At 41.0% G+C, this 16,732-nt stretch overlaps 2 protein-coding genes across 6 annotated transcripts; one reads left to right on the plus strand and one right to left on the minus strand.

Moving 5' to 3' along the window:
* Window positions 1-397: 397 nt before the first annotated feature.
* LOC110492150 (dnaJ homolog subfamily C member 11) lies at window positions 398-10,657 on the plus strand. 5 transcript variants are annotated; one of them, XM_021566201.3, is made up of 16 exons: window positions 398-535; window positions 2,339-2,468; window positions 2,625-2,698; window positions 2,844-2,945; window positions 3,049-3,177; window positions 3,296-3,418; window positions 3,641-3,714; window positions 3,819-4,008; window positions 4,124-4,209; window positions 4,776-4,892; window positions 6,413-6,568; window positions 7,292-7,361; window positions 7,510-7,567; window positions 7,680-7,822; window positions 8,095-8,224; window positions 8,343-10,657. In XM_021566201.3, the coding sequence occupies exons 1-16, from the start codon at window positions 464-466 to the stop codon at window positions 8,366-8,368; spliced, it is 1,680 nt and encodes a 559-aa protein (XP_021421876.3). In that variant the 5' UTR covers window positions 398-463; the 3' UTR covers window positions 8,369-10,657. The 5 variants fall into 5 exon arrangements, with proteins under 5 accessions (XP_021421876.3, XP_036802992.2, XP_090059255.1 ...); XM_036947097.2 differs by having other exon boundaries at window positions 454-609; XM_090203129.1 differs by lacking the exon at window positions 398-535 and adding an exon at window positions 1,579-2,131.
* Window positions 8,997-16,730, minus strand: thap3 (THAP domain containing, apoptosis associated protein 3). Its single transcript, XM_090203136.1, has 4 exons — window positions 16,488-16,730; window positions 16,182-16,377; window positions 15,850-15,981; window positions 8,997-9,817 (listed from the first exon to the last, which is right to left on the minus strand). Exons 1-4 carry the CDS (start codon window positions 16,556-16,558, stop codon window positions 9,554-9,556), a joined length of 663 nt encoding a protein of 220 aa, XP_090059262.1. The 5' UTR covers window positions 16,559-16,730; the 3' UTR covers window positions 8,997-9,553.
* Window positions 16,731-16,732: the final 2 nt, after the last annotated feature.

Here is a 16,732-nt window from a genome sequence, read left to right on the forward strand (position 1 = left end):
TCCGTTTGATAATAAACTTTATCACACGGAATCATGTAATGTGTAATTTAACAACTTTGTAACATTGTAACAAGGGAAGACAGTTTTGAAGTGTGAGTGTTCGTGAATCTAACCTGTAAAGGAAGCTGACAGAGTTATCATGCATTGTACATTGTTTACCAAACTATTTAAGCAGTTGCCAATTCGGCTACAGAAATAGCACTAATGGTTGTTGTTGTTGCAATTAGGCACTCTTTTGTGCCATAATAACAAAAAAATAACGTCCATTTGAGATAAATGATTGATCAAATAGATTTATGTAGCCTAATTTACGCAAAAAATATGTCTGGTGCGCCGTGCGCTGGTTTTTGACGCTGTCAATATGTTGGTAGGCATGCTTGATGAAGACATCCAGTCCACAAGGTGGCAACAGTGGTGAGGTTTGACAGATACAGACCGGAAGGGGGAATGAAAGGTTGTTAACATGGCGCCGGCCTTGGAAGACGGTGAATTTGACAACGATGATTACTATTCTTTACTTAATGTCAGAAGAGAGGTACGGCATGTTTGGATGCTGTTCTGATGTGTTTGTGTGGATATTTTGAGAAGTGATTTCATAGTCTGTTTGATGTAAGTTTTCTGGAACAAATAAATGTATGCGGCGTACCGTTTTGCTAGCTAGCCAGATAGCTAGCTAAGTCAGTTGACCCCCGTTTATGGTTGGGCGCGTTCGAGAGGATCCCTTTTGTCAAGTTGGTGACCATCGTTGCTCACCCCTTTCAAAGTGTTGCATTATGGGGATAATATTGTCTGGGGTTTGTTTACATGTCGGCTGCATGAACTTTACAAAAAACGTGATCAAAGGTCATTTAAGTTTTTATTGCAGTCGACTGAACGTTTCTGGTTTTGTTCCCCAACTTCATCCTGCAGCCATCTTTGTTGGGAGGCCCGATTGTCAATCAGTAACAACATTGATGATATTAGAGGCTCTCTCCCACCAATTGATTTTACAATGTATACACTTATGTTTGTGTGTGATATGGAGGATGTTTATTTCAACATTATAAAGAAACTTTTAAAAACAATGCCAACACTGCCATGTTGCACTGAGCCTTGCTGTTGGAAAACAACATTAGTGTCCGACTTTCGGCTGTCTACAGTCGGTTGCTTTAGCCTTAACACTCGAACAAGCCCATTGATTTCAGACTTGGATAAAATGTGGCTAACCAAATATACGTTAGCTGATACTATTTATACAATTGTTTAACACACATCACCCGTATCTAACATTAGCTGCTAACCAATAAATATGTGGAACTAACGTTACTAGCTCGTCAAAGTAAAGTTAGTTGGCACAAGTTAGGCAGCTAGCCAACCAACATTGAGTGATTGGTGACAATGACATTATCCCTGACCTTTGTCCATGCCATCATAGAATAGACGGCGGGTATGGTCTGTTTTTCTCTTATAAATTATTTGAGTCGTCTATGCAGATATTGTCCGTGATCGAGAGCATCAAGTGTAAACCAATGACTGTATATATGAATGGACAATGCCACTGATCACGTGACACCATTCATTCATATGTGAAGACTTAATAGCGCATTGAGACATAGCATGCGTAGTTAGAGCTACTCCAGGAAGTAACATTGCAGGCTAGCTCGGTGCTGCCCCCTCTCATTGAGCAACTCAAGTTGAAGGTCGACCGGGGTACTGCAGACTGCCATTAGCAACTAAACTTGTTTGCGATTTTAAAATGATCGGTTCAAGGATATCTGGTGTATTAGAATCAATTATTAGTACCATGCTTGTCTTCGAATGTTGTATTTACGTAAAGATTGCTATTTGTTCATTTACTATAATGGGGGATCCTGTTTTCTACAAACAATGCCTGCAGTATCGCGGTCAGCCTTGAATTTCCGTAGCTTCAATGAAAGGGGGCAGTCGTTCTCCCCTTGGCTAACGGGTGTAAAATTGCAAGCTAGTTAGCAGTGCACGCTATTAGCGTTTCATTCGGTGATGTCATTCCCTCTGAGACCTTGAAGTAGTTGTCTCCCTTGCTCTGCGAGGGCAGCGGCTTTTGTGGAGCGATAGGTAACGAAGTTTCCTGGGTGACACGTCGTGTCCAGAAGGGTCCCTGGTTCGAGCCCAGGTTAGGGCAAGGAGGGGGCGGGAGCAAGACTGTTACACAGCTGCTTGGCTTGATAGTTAGGCCTCAAGTGCAACATGTAATGTTAGGTCGTCACTTCAAAACCCTTTGTTGTAAAGATGTATTTGTTTACTTGGAATCATATTAACTAGCTAGTACTTTCTCATAAGTAAGTTGAAGTTCTCATGTTTTCTTCTGTTCATCTATTAGGCATCACAGGAGGAACTGAAGGGGTCATACAGGCGACTGTGCATGCTCTACCACCCAGACAAGCACAGAGACCCTGAATTGAAAAGGCAGGCGGAACAGCTCTTTAACCTAGTGCATCAAGCTTATGAAGGTAAGAAGAATCCGAGACTGACTTCATGCCATGTTTCAATCATGGCTTCGCTCCGTTTCAGCTGAACATTTAGGTGAACTTTCTCGTTGTTGTCTCTGGATTCTATGTATCTGAACCTTTCATTTGAACTGATCAGTTGCATGTTTCTCCCTGTAGTCCTTAGTGACCCACAGTCACGAGCTATCTATGACATCTATGGCAAGAGAGGACTGGATGTTGAAGGATGGGAGGTAAGTACAGCATTTTATTTTGGGCTTGCCTTTATAATATATATACATAGGCTACTGTGGCAGGAAGTACTATATATGTTCATTGTCAAGCTAATGAGTGTCGCTGATCATCAGGCAGAAATGGTTCATGTCTTACTGATTCTAGGTGGTGGAGAGAAAAAGATCACCAGTAGAGATCCGAGAGGAGTTTGAGCGTCTGCAGAGAGAGAGGGAGGAGAGACGGCTACAGCAGAGGACCAATCCCAAGGTCTAATGTTTATTTGTGTGTGAGTTTGTGTGCTGTATTAGTGACTATAGGACTGAAACCCTGCTGTTGCATGATCATTTATTGATGTGACTGTCTCATTCAGGGGATGATCAGTGTGGGTGTAGATGCCACAGACCTCTTTGATCGCTATGAGGAGGATTACGAGGATGTGCCTGGAGGGGGCTTCCCACATGTTGAGATCAACAAGATGCACATATCACAATCCATAGAGGTAATAGAAAAGCTTGAAATGGGTTTGAAAAGTTCTTAAAATATGTGTATAGGTAGAAGTTTGGCTAACAGACCACCATATTGGAAAACTAGGTGTAATGTTATTTGCTACCTTGCAGGCCCCCCTCACCACCTCAGACACAGCTGTTCTCTCTGGCTCCCTCTCAACCCACAATGGAAACGGAGGAGGAAACATTAACGTGGCACTGCGGAGAGTCACCTCTGCTAAGGGCTGGGGGGAGGTCAGGAACCATTCAATCATTTACAGTTTCTACCTACATATACACATGCACATATAGACACTCACACACACACTGCATACTAGTGCTTTCAAATGCTCACACACCTAAAAAAAACATGCAAACAAACAATTATCACATTTGTGTTCTATTTTACACTGAGTACACTGAGTAGCACAATGTGAAAGTTCTATTTTAGACAGAGGTTATTTGTTTATCCACCAGGTGGAGTTTGGGGCAGGAGACACACACGGGCCCCTCTTAGGTATGAAGATATTCCGCAACCTCACAGCTCGCTGGTAAGTCAAGATTCCAGAACATTAGAAATCTGTAAAGCAGCATCCCATTGTGTTTGGGCTACAGTTGAGTCAGAAAAGACGTAGAATGACTTGTTTTTCTCCAGCTTTGTGACTGCTCAGTGTGGACTCCATTTCTCGTCCCGAGGCGTGCGGCCTGGTTGCACCACGATGCTGGCTCGGCACCTGGACAAGAACACCATGGGCTACCTGCAGTGGCGCTGGGGCACCCAGTCCTCCATGAACACCAGCATCGTCAGGGACACGAAGACCAGCCACTTCACCTTGGCCATGCAGGTCAGCACAGCATAATATAATTAAATAGTGCAATTGTAGTATAAGAAGGGACTGCCGTCTGTTGCGAATGTATTCTCTATTTCCTGTCCTAACCGTATTTGTTGGCCCTCTGCAGCTTGGGATTCCTCACTCCTTCATGATGATGAGCTACCAGTACAAGTTCCAGGACGATGACCAGACCAAAGTCAAGGGCTCAATCAAGTATGTCCACTTTTATAATAAGATTTGAACATTTGGGCCTCCCGAGTGGTGCAGCGGTCTGAGGCATCCCTACAGACCCGGGTTCAATCCCAGGCTGTGTCACAACCGGCTGGGAGTCCCATAGGGTGGCGCACAATTGGCCCAACGTTGTTAGGGGTGGGTTTACTTATCCCATCCCGCTCTAGCGACTCCTTGTGGCAGGCCGGGTGCCTGCAGGCTGACTTCGATCGTCAGTTGAACGATGTTTGGTGCAGCTGGCTTCCGGGTTAAGCGGTGGGTGTTAAGAAGCGCGGTTTGGCGGGTCATGTTTCAGAGGATGCATGACTCGACCTTCGCCTCTCCCAAGCCTGTTGGGGAGTTGCAGCAATGAGGCAAGATCGTAATTGGATATCACGAAATTGGGGAGAGAAAGGGGGTAAAATACAAAAAAATCCAGATTTGAACATTTGTTTGTTTTGATAAATGGAGGCCATTGCACCTTAGAACTGAAACCTTTATTATAAATCATCAGGTCAGTTCATGGACAATATAGGAAGACTTGCTGACTGTCTGTCATTGTCTTGTAGAGCTGGCTTTTTTGGGACGGTGGTGGAGTATGGTGCAGAGAGAAAGATCAGTCGGCACAGTGTCTTGGGGGCGACTGTCAGTGTAGGAGTACCTCAGGGCGTCTCCCTCAAGATAAAGTAAGTATGGCTCAGTTCTTCTTAACCAAACAACCTCAGTACAGTAGTTGTTGGCATAAGGCATTTGAGTTATTCTTGAGTAGTGGCATTAGTGGCATATTTTGTACATCTTCTAAGTCAACTAATATGGTGACTTAATGACTTTTACTATATTTGACCGTTATCATAACATTGTGCCATCAGTAGGAGTAGTAACACCAATGACACATTTTAGGTCATTAAGGATTTTCTTTAATGGCGGCCACAGATTCTCAAAGCTAAGGTCATTAAACGCTTTTCAAAAGTGTGAAGTGATATGATTTATCATTTTTGCTCACAATTTAATTTCCCTTCATTTAAATTGAGTAAAACCAATGACATGATGTATTTACACACCAAATTATCCGTGGAATCCTATATTTTGACATACTAAAAAGGCGTGATTAGCTAATCATTTTCTTTCAACTATACCCCTCCCCGATTAGTTTGCCACTGGAGGGAATGCTCAAGGTCGTTGAATATCTTTGTAATGAGGGATTTTTAAGGCAATAGCACCAATGACAAGACTTAGGGACACACATTATAGTAAAAAAAACAACTTTTAGTTATTTGTCTATACAATATATGAAATACTTTTGTTTACTTTCTAGCATTCAAAATAATTGAGATCTCCAAAACATGTCCCTACTTGGCAATTCCAGGTTAAGAGTCAGTCATCATTCTGTTACCAAACTTTGCATCTGCTCAGTTCTTGAAGTAAATGTTTTTGTAAAATGTTCAGTGGAAATTGTTAAAAGTAGTCCATGGTTTGCTTAACTTTGCAATAGTTGTTTTTTGTTTGACATTTTAAAGTGAAAAATCTGAGTCTCCGCATCACTACTGGGAAAGACGGGCCAATTAGCTTGCTCTAAGTACTTAAAGGTAGTCAGCGACAGTGCTACAGTATGTTTCCATCCCATCCAGACTCTGTGATAAACAGAAAGTCTGTGATAAACAGGAAGTGTGCCTGCTCTGGTCTTGACACGTGCACTTTAGCAACAGCTCAGATACACTCTGATTATGTATCAGAGTGAGATTTTTATTTGTCAATTGGCAGCCAAGCACCGATCATCATGTCAGCAGCATACAAAAGCTCCATATTTATTGGAAAGGAGCATCGAGCTCATGACCGTTCACCACCCTGTGAAGTTCATCGTAACTTAATTCATCTGTAGCCTAATAAATTGTGTATTGTTTTAAAAGTCATGGGAGGACCCCACAATATCATAGCGTGACTGCAAGTTTACTGTGACGTGATGGTCATTCTATCAACAGATGTGCAAGAAAACATTTTCACTGCCATTTGTTTCGCATTATTTATTTCACCAACAAAAATGTTATCCACACTGGTCTTATATTTTGTTCTGTCGCCATTTGGACCGTTTACTGGCATCAGGCCTGTCGTGAGTTTATTTTACATTTTTTAATACAACAGATACTTTACTCACGTAAAAATGGTTCGATGGAAACTTTGTTATTGATGATGCATCTTATTTGTGCAGGCTGAACCGAGCCAGCCAGACATATTTCTTCCCCATCCATCTGACTGACCAGCTCCTGCCCAGTGCAGTGTTCTACGCCACGGTTGGACCACTCGTCTTCTACCTCGCTATTCAGAGACTCGTCATCAGGCCCTACGTGCGTGCCCAGAAGGAACAGTAAGACTGCCCACTTATCTACACTTCATGTTAGTCTGTCACTATTTCAACTGCTCATTGTGCGATGGCCTTAAAGCTTCATAGCTTGGCTTTACTAATAGAAGAAGTCATAGTAAACTAATTTTTGTGGATTTGTTTTTATTGCTTATATCTGGTGGTTTCGAGACACTGATTTACAGATTTTTGGCTTGGCTAGTTAGCTAGCTGGCTAGTGTTTGTTAAAAAAAAACAAATGCATTTGGACTCAGTACCAGCTTTTTTTATTTCACCTGGCTGCCAGTTCCTGATCTTTTGAGAGCATCATGTGAGGAGTCGCTTTAAGCGTGATAATAATGGGAGACAGAAGAATCCAGCAGTGCTGAGGCAGAGGGCTCGTAGTGAGGACGACTGGATACTATTCTGAACTGTGTTGTGAGCTTTCTAGTGCAAAGTGGGTGCTTCACAGAGCAGAAGAAGTCCAGTGCCTATATGACTAAGGCTGGTTCCCAGACTTGCCCTCACCAAGACTCAATTTCTATAATCTACCATCCTCTGACCAGTTCTCTCCTCTCAAACCATGAGCTGACCCTCTCCATCTGCAGAGGATGCAGCCTTCATATTGCATTGTTTGTTTCTTACGAAGCGCTTTGAGATTTCTATTATGAAAAACGCTGTAGACGTTCAATAAATGTATTATTAATTCATGTATTATTAATTCATCCATTATGCCTCTCCACTGTCTAGGGACCTGGAGAAGCACCGGGAGAGTTCAGCCTCGGACATTGCTAGGAAAAGGCAGGAGGCAGAGTCTGCTGTGAGTTCACTATGTCTCCTCATAGAAATACATAATGTATATCAGCATCAAGCAAACACACATTCCTTACCATATGATTAGATGCTCTATTGGTCTCTTGTGTGTGAATGTTAGCAGCTTGATCTGACATCTCGATTTTCTTCTGAAGGTTTTGCTAATGCAGGAATCTGTGCGCAGGATCATTGAAACTGAGGAATCTAAAATGGGTAAACGGGCTTCTGTCAGCACCAGAAGTGATCAGTATAACAACACGTTACAGAAGCTATAAAATGAGTTGAGTGACTCATCATGCTGACTGGATAATGTTTCCTGGATCAGGTCTCATCATCCTCAACGCCTGGTACGGCAAGTTTGTGACGGACAACAGTCAGAAGCATGAGAGGGCAAAGGTCATCGATGTGACTGTTCCGCTGCAGTGCCTGGTGAAGGACTCCAAACTCATCCTCACAGAGGCCACAAAGGTATACAGCCATAGTTACTAGACTAACTTAGTTTCCTGGAGTTCCCTTTCCTTTGGCATTACTGAATGCAAAATATCAGTATTAGAGTCATTTTGGTCCATTCAAATTTTTTCGGAGTATGATACATGGTACAGTACATGGTACTGATATTATTAATGCCATTTTTGGGGTTACAGAAACACACCATAAAACGATAAACTGCCTTAGGTGTAATAAGTAGGGTTGACAGGTCTGTGATGATGACTGATGTTGTTATTGTGTTGTCCTCCCAGTCAGGACTACCTGGGTTCTATGACCCCTGTGTGGGGGAGGAGAAGAGTCTGAAGGTACTGTATCAATTCCGGGGAGTGATGCATCAAGTCCTCTCTCCTGAAGGGGAAGCACTCAGGATACCAAAACAATGTAGGTGGCCTTACCAATGTGTCTGCTCAACTACATGAGTTCAATTTCTTAAAACACAAACTGTATTTCTGTTCAACAGTATTCAATTGCTGTTTTTTTTTCTCTTTCCCTCATGTAGCTCACAGGATTGATGCCGACACATAGGAACCTCTTTTCTGGACCGAATGGGACATTACACAACGTTAAACTGATAGTTTGACAATGGATGGACAGACTTGTATTATAGAGACACCAATTTACCCCTTGTGTCCTAAAAACAGTCCTGCATATCCCCTCTTTATGTTGTCCATAGGAGGAGAAATGGCAGAAACTTACTCAACAGGGGGTTGCCCTATTGAATGAAATTCAGTCTAAAGTCACTTAAAATGGGATGGTCGTAATCTCAAAGTTCTCCCCTTTCAGGTATGGCTCGTAATGGATGACTCAGTACTGTATGGACACTGCAGTGCCTATGTGACCCTCTTGAATGTATTAATGCACTTCTATATATTTGCCATATTATTAAAATCTCTTCCAAGCTGCAATAGCCCAGTTTGGAAATTGAGCTGGAAACAATATTTTTTCACACAATTGTTTTGTACAACAAACTATTAGTCAAAAGATTAACCCGAAGTTGATTGGAAGTGTACCCCACCTTCTGTATGGTTTGAACTGTCAGATCAATGTATCTACTGACATGATTGCCCAATAAGGCTATGTCATCTGGGTGTTCCTGTGCCTGACAGGTCAGTGAATAGTACAAGGCTGACCTGACTGATAACATGACATACTGTACTTAAAGTACAGAAAAAAACAGGCATGAGATGTAGGCCTATATTCAGTTATGTAACTTGAGTGGTTTATTGACATGTACATCTAATGCATTTACACTTTAGTTCTAGGGAATGTATTAGAAAACGTATGTGTTCATGCAATGGTATTTTTGAAATATATATATATATATATATATTAAAAAAAAAAAAAAACTTTCAGGTCATGTTTGTAAAGGCCCTCATGCGCAAATGTCAATGGAATATTTTTCAACTTCATTTGTGTCTTAATCCTTGATTGATTTTAATTCAGGAATAAAAACTCAGTCCAGGAAGGTCCCTTTAAACTAGTGGGAAAAGTATATACTATATTATCCAAAGAATGGTTTTGTAGATGTCAGCAAGATGGATAGGGCTGCAAAGCTTTCCCAAATAAGTATTTTGCACTCATTGACCAAGAGGAAATTGGAAAAGGTATGTCTTCAAGACTATGTTTTCAGAAGAGGATCAGCAAATGAATTTAACTCCTTGTGTTCCAATACAAAATAGCTTTCCAATAAAACCAATGTCAATCAATGGGTCAGCTGATATCATTCACAGCTATCCTCTGTACACTTGGCCATATAGATACTTTACCAGCAGCCCTGGACAGATTCGTCCAGCTGCGTAGACTTGACAACTCGGCGCGTGCTGCCTTCAATTTGAACCTCATCTTGTTGATCAGCTGGCTCTTCATTTGTAACCTTCTGTTGAGCCATGTGTTGGTATCCAAGGCTTTGAATAGCTGGGCCTTCACTGCACATGGGTCGGACAGCGAGTAACTGTGATCGGAGATGACGACATGCTAAATAAAGAAAATCAGTTATGACTGAAAGAATAATTTCAGGTGTTTAGTTTCAATGTGATACTGCAGAAATGTCTGTAACAACCCTATGGCTCAGTCTCAAACCATACAGAATACAATGTTGCACAAGACTCACATAGAAGTTGAGTATTAGAAGACTGACTGGGTAGGGTAAAGACTAGCTAAGAATACTCAACTTCAAGACAAGATATACATAATATCACATCTCAATGGAGTTGAGTGGCAATTAGTTTTGGCCAATGATGTGTATTAACCCTGGATTGCTGATGCTTGGCCATTGAGTGGCTTTGAATCCACCGGTCAGTCAAATTGGCACTCCCCAGTATGAACGGTCCTCCATAGGAATTACTGGAATTTCAATTAAATGTTACAAGTATTGTTTTGTTGTAGTGGGGACAGTAACATTAGTACTATAAAAAAATACTTAAAGGAAAATGTTTTATATTTTTATGTTAAGCTAACAATATCATTTAAAAGTATGTGTTAAGGTGTCTTTTATAGAATAAATGTGTCAAAACAAATGTAGACATTAACAAATACATTTCTATTGATGGGTTTGCTTCACTAAAACGATGTGTGCGCTTCCATGGGGCAGAAGTCGGTGTGTTGTGATTCTGCATGGCCAAGTTGCTAGCAAGAATGACAAATCTTGTTCTTGATACCATGTCTTGTTTTGAGGTGTTTTGACTGATTTCATGTCAATGCTAATATGGCTCAAATTCTCTATCTACACTGAACAAAAATATAAAACGCAATATGTAAAGAGTTGGTCCCATGAGCTAAAATAAAAGATCCCAGAAATGTTGCATTAGCACAAAATGTTTCTTTTTCTACATCCTTGCTAGTGAGCATTTCTCCTTTGCCAAGATAATCCATCCACCTGACAAGTGTGGCATATCAAGAAGCTGATTAAACAAGATCGTTACACAGGTGCACCTTGTGCTGGGGGACAATAAAAGGCCACAGATGTCTCATATTGAGGGAATGTTTCCAGAGAATGTAATGCTTATTTCTCTACCATAAGCAGCCCCTGTTTTAGAGAATTTAGCAGTACAGTGCATTCGGAAACTATTCAGACCCCTTGACTTTTTCCACATTACAGCCTTATAAAATGTATACATTTTTGTTTTAAATGGCCTCATTAATCTACACAAAATACCCCATAATGATAAAGCAAAAAGAGGTTTTTAGACATTTTTAATCAGGCGGAGTGCAATAGAGTAAAAGGCACATGACAGCCTGCTTGGTTTGCCAAAAGGCACCTAAAGGACTCCGACCATGAGAAACAAGATTCTCTGTTCTGATTAAACCAAGATGGAACTCTTTGGCCTGAATGCCAAGCGTCACATCTAGAGGAAACCTGTCACCACCCCTACGGTGAAGCATGGTGGTGGCAGCATCATTCTGTGGGGATGTTTTTCAGGGACTGGGAGACTAGTCAGGATCGAAGGAAAGATGAATGGAGCCGAGTACAGAGAGATCCTTGATGAAAATCTGCTCCAGAGCGCTCAGGAACTCAGACTGGGGAGAAGGTTCACCTTCCAACAGGACAACGCAGGAGTGGCTTCGGGACAAGTCTCGATCGAACATCTCTGGAGTGACCTGAAAATAGCTGTGCAGCAAAGCTTCCCATCCAACCTGACAGAGCTTGAGAGGATCTGCAGAGAAGAATGGGAGAAACTCCCCAAATACAGGTGTGCCAAGCTTGTAGCATCATACCCAAGAGGACTCAAGGCTGTAATTGCTGCCAAAGGTGCTTCGACAAAGTATTGAGTAAAGGGTCTGAATACTTATGCAAATGTGATATTTCATATATATATATATATATTTTATTTTATACATTTGCAACAAAAAAAAAACATGTTTTTGCTTTGTCATTATGGGGTATTGTGTATAGATTGATAGGAAAAAACAAATTAATCCATTTTAGAATAAGGCAATAACGTAATTAAATGTGGAAAAAGTCAAGGGTCTGAATAGTCCCCGAATGCACTGTATATCTAACCGGCCTCACAACTGCAGCTCAGCTGAGACCAGGCAGCTGATGAAACTGTATTTGGACAAGCACAACCAAATAAGTTCTGCACAAACTGTCAGAAACCTTCTCAGGGAAGCTCGGATCTGCGTGCTCGTCGTCCTCACAAAGGTCTTGATCTGATTGCAGTTCGGCATAGTAACCAACTTCCGTGGACAAATGCTCACCTTCGATGGCCACTGGCACACTGGAGAAGCGTGCTCTTCGTGGATGAATCCTGGCTTCAACTGTACTGAGCAGATGGCAGACAGCGTGTATGGCGTGGTGTGGGCGAGCGGTTTGCGGATGTCAACGTTGTCAACAGAGAGCCCCATGGTGGGGTTATGGTATGGGCAGGCATAAACTATGGACAACAAACACAACTGCATTTTATGGCAATTTGAATGCAGATACCATGACGAGATCCCGAGGCCCGTTGTCGTGCCACCGCCATCACCTCATGTTTCACCATGATAATGCACTGCCTCATGTCGCCAAGATCTGTACACAATTCCTGGAAGCTGAAAATGTCCCAGCTCTTACATGCCCTGCATACTCACCAGACATGTCATTCATTAAGCATGTTTGGGATGCTCTGGATCGACGTGTACGACAGCATGTTCATAAAAAGTGAGAAAAACATCTGCCAGGGCAAGGGTATCGATTCACATGGTGAGAGGAATCTACAAGCAGTCTTTCCCAATGTTGACATTGCCTAGAAAATATTATTGAGTTTACCTGTTACCAATGCATCAGGGTAGCGTTCCTTTTCAAAGCTGGCTCTTGTCAAAAACAGACTGAGATCAACGATGAGGCAGGAAAGATTGAACCCTTTGAATCTTATGGCTCTTGAGAATTATGTACTCAGGGCACTTGATTTCAAGGACATAGTTGCAGATTTTGCTGCATGGAAAATGAGGAAGAAATAATTTTAAGGTAAACCATGATTAAACTTTATGTATTAAATGAATGTACTGCATTAGACCTAATGCTCGTCCGCTGGAGATGGTCCAGACAGCTGGCAGAGGCCGCGCTATTGTTTTCTTTGCGAAGGCTGTGCGGATGGTAACTGTCCACGGTCCTCCTGAATCAATAGTGGGACCATTCTGTGCAGCCTAGGACATACAACGGTTTGTTATATACGGTATGTTTTGTGGACTTTACCGGATAGACATTTCTCTCTGGTTTTAACCGTGATGATTATGAAACACAAACGGATAAATGTTATGCTTTACTGTGCTGTATTTTAGCCTAGGCCCTATTTCATTTGTTTATTTAGAGAAGACACATGCCTATAATCCCGTGCATAAAGTCAATTGAATTAAAATTGCCAAAATGAAATACCCTAATCCTGTCTATACATAAATACAATCATTGAAATTAGGCTACTAAAGCATGATTTGGCCACAGAGGATCATTAGCTTCTTTAAAATAAAAAAAAGTGGATTGTTCTAAATCGCCTACAGTCCGAAGGAAAGGCAGCGTGCACAATAACGGGCAGATTATTGTTGAGTTGCGACTGTCACTGAAAAGTAGAAGCCCAGCCATGCATATCGCAATATTTCAAAATACAATTGCGGGAAAACATAGTTTAGAAAACAAAATGGTATTGCTGTAAAGAGAAGGTAATGAAAATACTAATGTATTTTAGTTGTCAAAATTCTCAACTTAATTGAACGAACAACAGTATAGCATATATTATTGGCACCAGTGGAGAGCATCGGCAAATTCTTAACATTGCAAATTCGTAACATATAATACGAATTGTAATTCCTAACATATGAAATGGGTGATGGACATCCACAAATGAATTAATACCATACGAAACGTAACATATCATACTAAATTGAGTGTCTCTGATTTAAGTACAGAATAATACGACCTGGTTGGTGTCTCCCTTTCTTGTAGGCCTATTATATGGACAACATTGCTTTTATAGATATGTTTGTCAGTGTCAGCAAAGTAGGCTACCCGTAATTTGTCGTATTAAAAAATATGTGTAATCTCTCACTTCACACATGGAGTCTCTGACTGTAGAATCACTTTGACAGACAATAACAACAAGCTTCACATGTGAAACATGTATAGGCTATGTAATGATCTATCCTTGTAGGCTACAGTGCCTTGCGAAAGTATTCGGCCCCCTTGAACTTTGCGACCTTTTGCCACATCAACAACAAGTGGGACACAATCATGAAGTGGAACGACATTTATTGGATATTTCAAACTTTTTTAACAAATCAAAAACTTAAAAATTGGGCGTGCAAAATTATTCAGCCCCTTTACTTTCAGTGCAGCAAACTCTCTCCAGAAGTTCAGTGAGGATCTCTAGATGATCCAATGTTGACCTAAATGACTAATGATGATAAATACAATCCACCTGTGTGTAATCAAGTCTCCGTATAAATGCACCTGCACTGTGATAGTCTCAGAGGTCCGTTAAAAGCGCAGAGAGCATCATGAAGAACAAGGAACACACCAGGCAGGTCCGAGATACTGTTGTGAAGAAGTTTAAAGCCGGATTTGGATACAAAAAGATTTCCCAAGCTTTAAACATCCCAAGGAGCACTGTGCAAGCGATAATATTGAAATGGAAGGAGTATCAGACCACTGCAAATCTACCAAGACCTGGCCGTCCCTCTAAACTTTCAGCTCATACAAGGAGAAGACTGATCAGAGATGCAGCCAAGAGGCCCATGATCACTCTGGATGAACTGCAGAGATCTACAGCTGAGGTGGGAGACTCTGTCCATAGGACAACAATCAGTCGTATATTGCACAAATCTGGCCTTTATGGAAGAGTGGCAAGAAGAAAGCCATTTCTTAAAGATATCCATAAAAAGTGTCGTTTAAAGTTTGCCACAAGCCACCTGGGAGACACACCAAACATGGGGAAGAAGGTGCTCTGGTCAGATGAAACCAAAATTGAACTTTTTGGCAACAATGCAAAACGTTATGTTTGGCGTAAAAGCAACACAGCTGAACACACCATCCCCACTGTCAAACATGGTGGTGGCAGCATCATGGTTTGGGCCTGATTTTCTTCAGCAGGGACATGGAAGATGGTTAAAATTGATGGGAAGATGGATGGAGCCAAATACAGGACCATTCTGGAAGAAAACCTGATGGAGTCTGCAAAAGACCTGAGACTGGGACGGAGATTTGTCTTCCAACAAGACAATGATCCAAAACATAAAGCAAAATCTACAATGGAATGGTTCAAAAATAAACATATCCAGGTGTTAGAATGGCCAAGTCAAAGTCCAGACCTGAATCCAATCGAGAATCTGTGGAAAGAACTGAAAACTGCTGTTCACAAATGCTCTCCATCCAACCTCACTGAGCTCGAGCTGTTTTGCAAGGAGGAATGGGAAAAAAATTCAGTCTCTCGATGTGCAAAACTGATAGAGACATACCCCAAGCGACTTACAGCTGTAATCGCAGCAAAAGGTGGCGCTACAAAGTATTAACTTAAGGGGGCTGAATAATTTTGCACGCCCAATTTTTCAGTTTTTGATTTGTTAAAAAAGTTTGAAATATCCAATAAATGTCGTTCCACTTCATGATTGTGTCCCACTTGTTGTTGATTCTTCACAAAAAAATACAGTTTTATATCTTTATGTTTGAAGCCTGAAATGTGGCAAAAGGTCGCAAAGTTCAAGGGGGCCGAATACTTTCGCAAGGCACTGTATGTAGCAATGTCACATAGATCATTTTCTCTCATTTTAGACAAAGTCTTTTCATTGTTAAAATAGGCCTAGGCTATATTTTTTTTCTCTCAAATGAATAATCTTCCAAGTAATTGAATACAATCATCCGTTTGGATATTCAAATAACAATGCTCATCCCTACTTGTTACTTAAATATCAATTATTTAACGCTTACTGTGTACTTGTGCTTGTTCTGACAGAGTTGTGAGTGGGAATTGGAATCTCTTTGCCACTCAACCCTATTGTATCGTGCGTAGTTGAGAATTCTCAGCTAGGTAAAAGCTCACTTTCTTGTTGCCCTCTGCAGATTTGGATAGTAGTTTCTCTTCTGGGTCCAGGCCATTCTGTGTTTCCATCTTTTCTTGGGACACACTGACACACTTTGGAAGCATTTTGAGCCTTTTTCCTGACATTATTTTCTAGTAATAAAATAAACCATTAGTTAATAGCCAATAATCAAATAATAAGCCAGTTAGAAAACTTTTTTTTTTGATGACAGGAGGCAAGTTCTCTTACATGCACACACAAAAAAAGTTAGGGTAATGCACATTCATTAGATACCTAAAATGTTTGGAAAAAGTATGAATCCAATAGATGCTGATGAAATGAGTAGGCCTACCTTAGAATTTGGTGGTGGGAATGTAAAGAGAGTGGGTACAGTATTCCACAGCAGGTTTTTGCGGTTGCCTAAACCGCTGAAACAATCCATAGTAAAATTAAGTGAGCAGATGACCATATGTTTTTTTGGATAAAAGTCATCCCGGCATATGTTATCCAGCCATTGTCTAAATACAGTTGGTTTGCTGAAAGGAAATCTGTAGAAATTAGATATGGTATACAGTGAATTGAGTGAAATCAACACACAATCATGTAAAAAAATATATATGGTAATTGCATTGCGTTGTAATCAAACAATATAACTAACCTGTGAAAAGTAATATCTGTATGTTTGCTGTACCTATTGGTACAGTTATATGCAGAACAACTTTTCGGCATGATATTGCCCTGAACGAAGATGGCGGTCGACGGTCGTCGCCCCTCAGTATATCAAAAGAGTCATCATACCAAATATATAATAATAATATAAATATAAATGAAGCGATTATCCTTGAAAACATGGTTCCAGGGTGGCTATGCGATATAAACTGTGGTCTGGTCTAATGTATATGA

Source organism: Oncorhynchus mykiss, chromosome 16 (assembly GCF_057628025.1).
Source record: "Oncorhynchus mykiss isolate SJ-2025 chromosome 16, ASM5762802v1, whole genome shotgun sequence".
Lineage (NCBI taxonomy): Eukaryota > Metazoa > Chordata > Actinopteri > Salmoniformes > Salmonidae > Oncorhynchus > Oncorhynchus mykiss.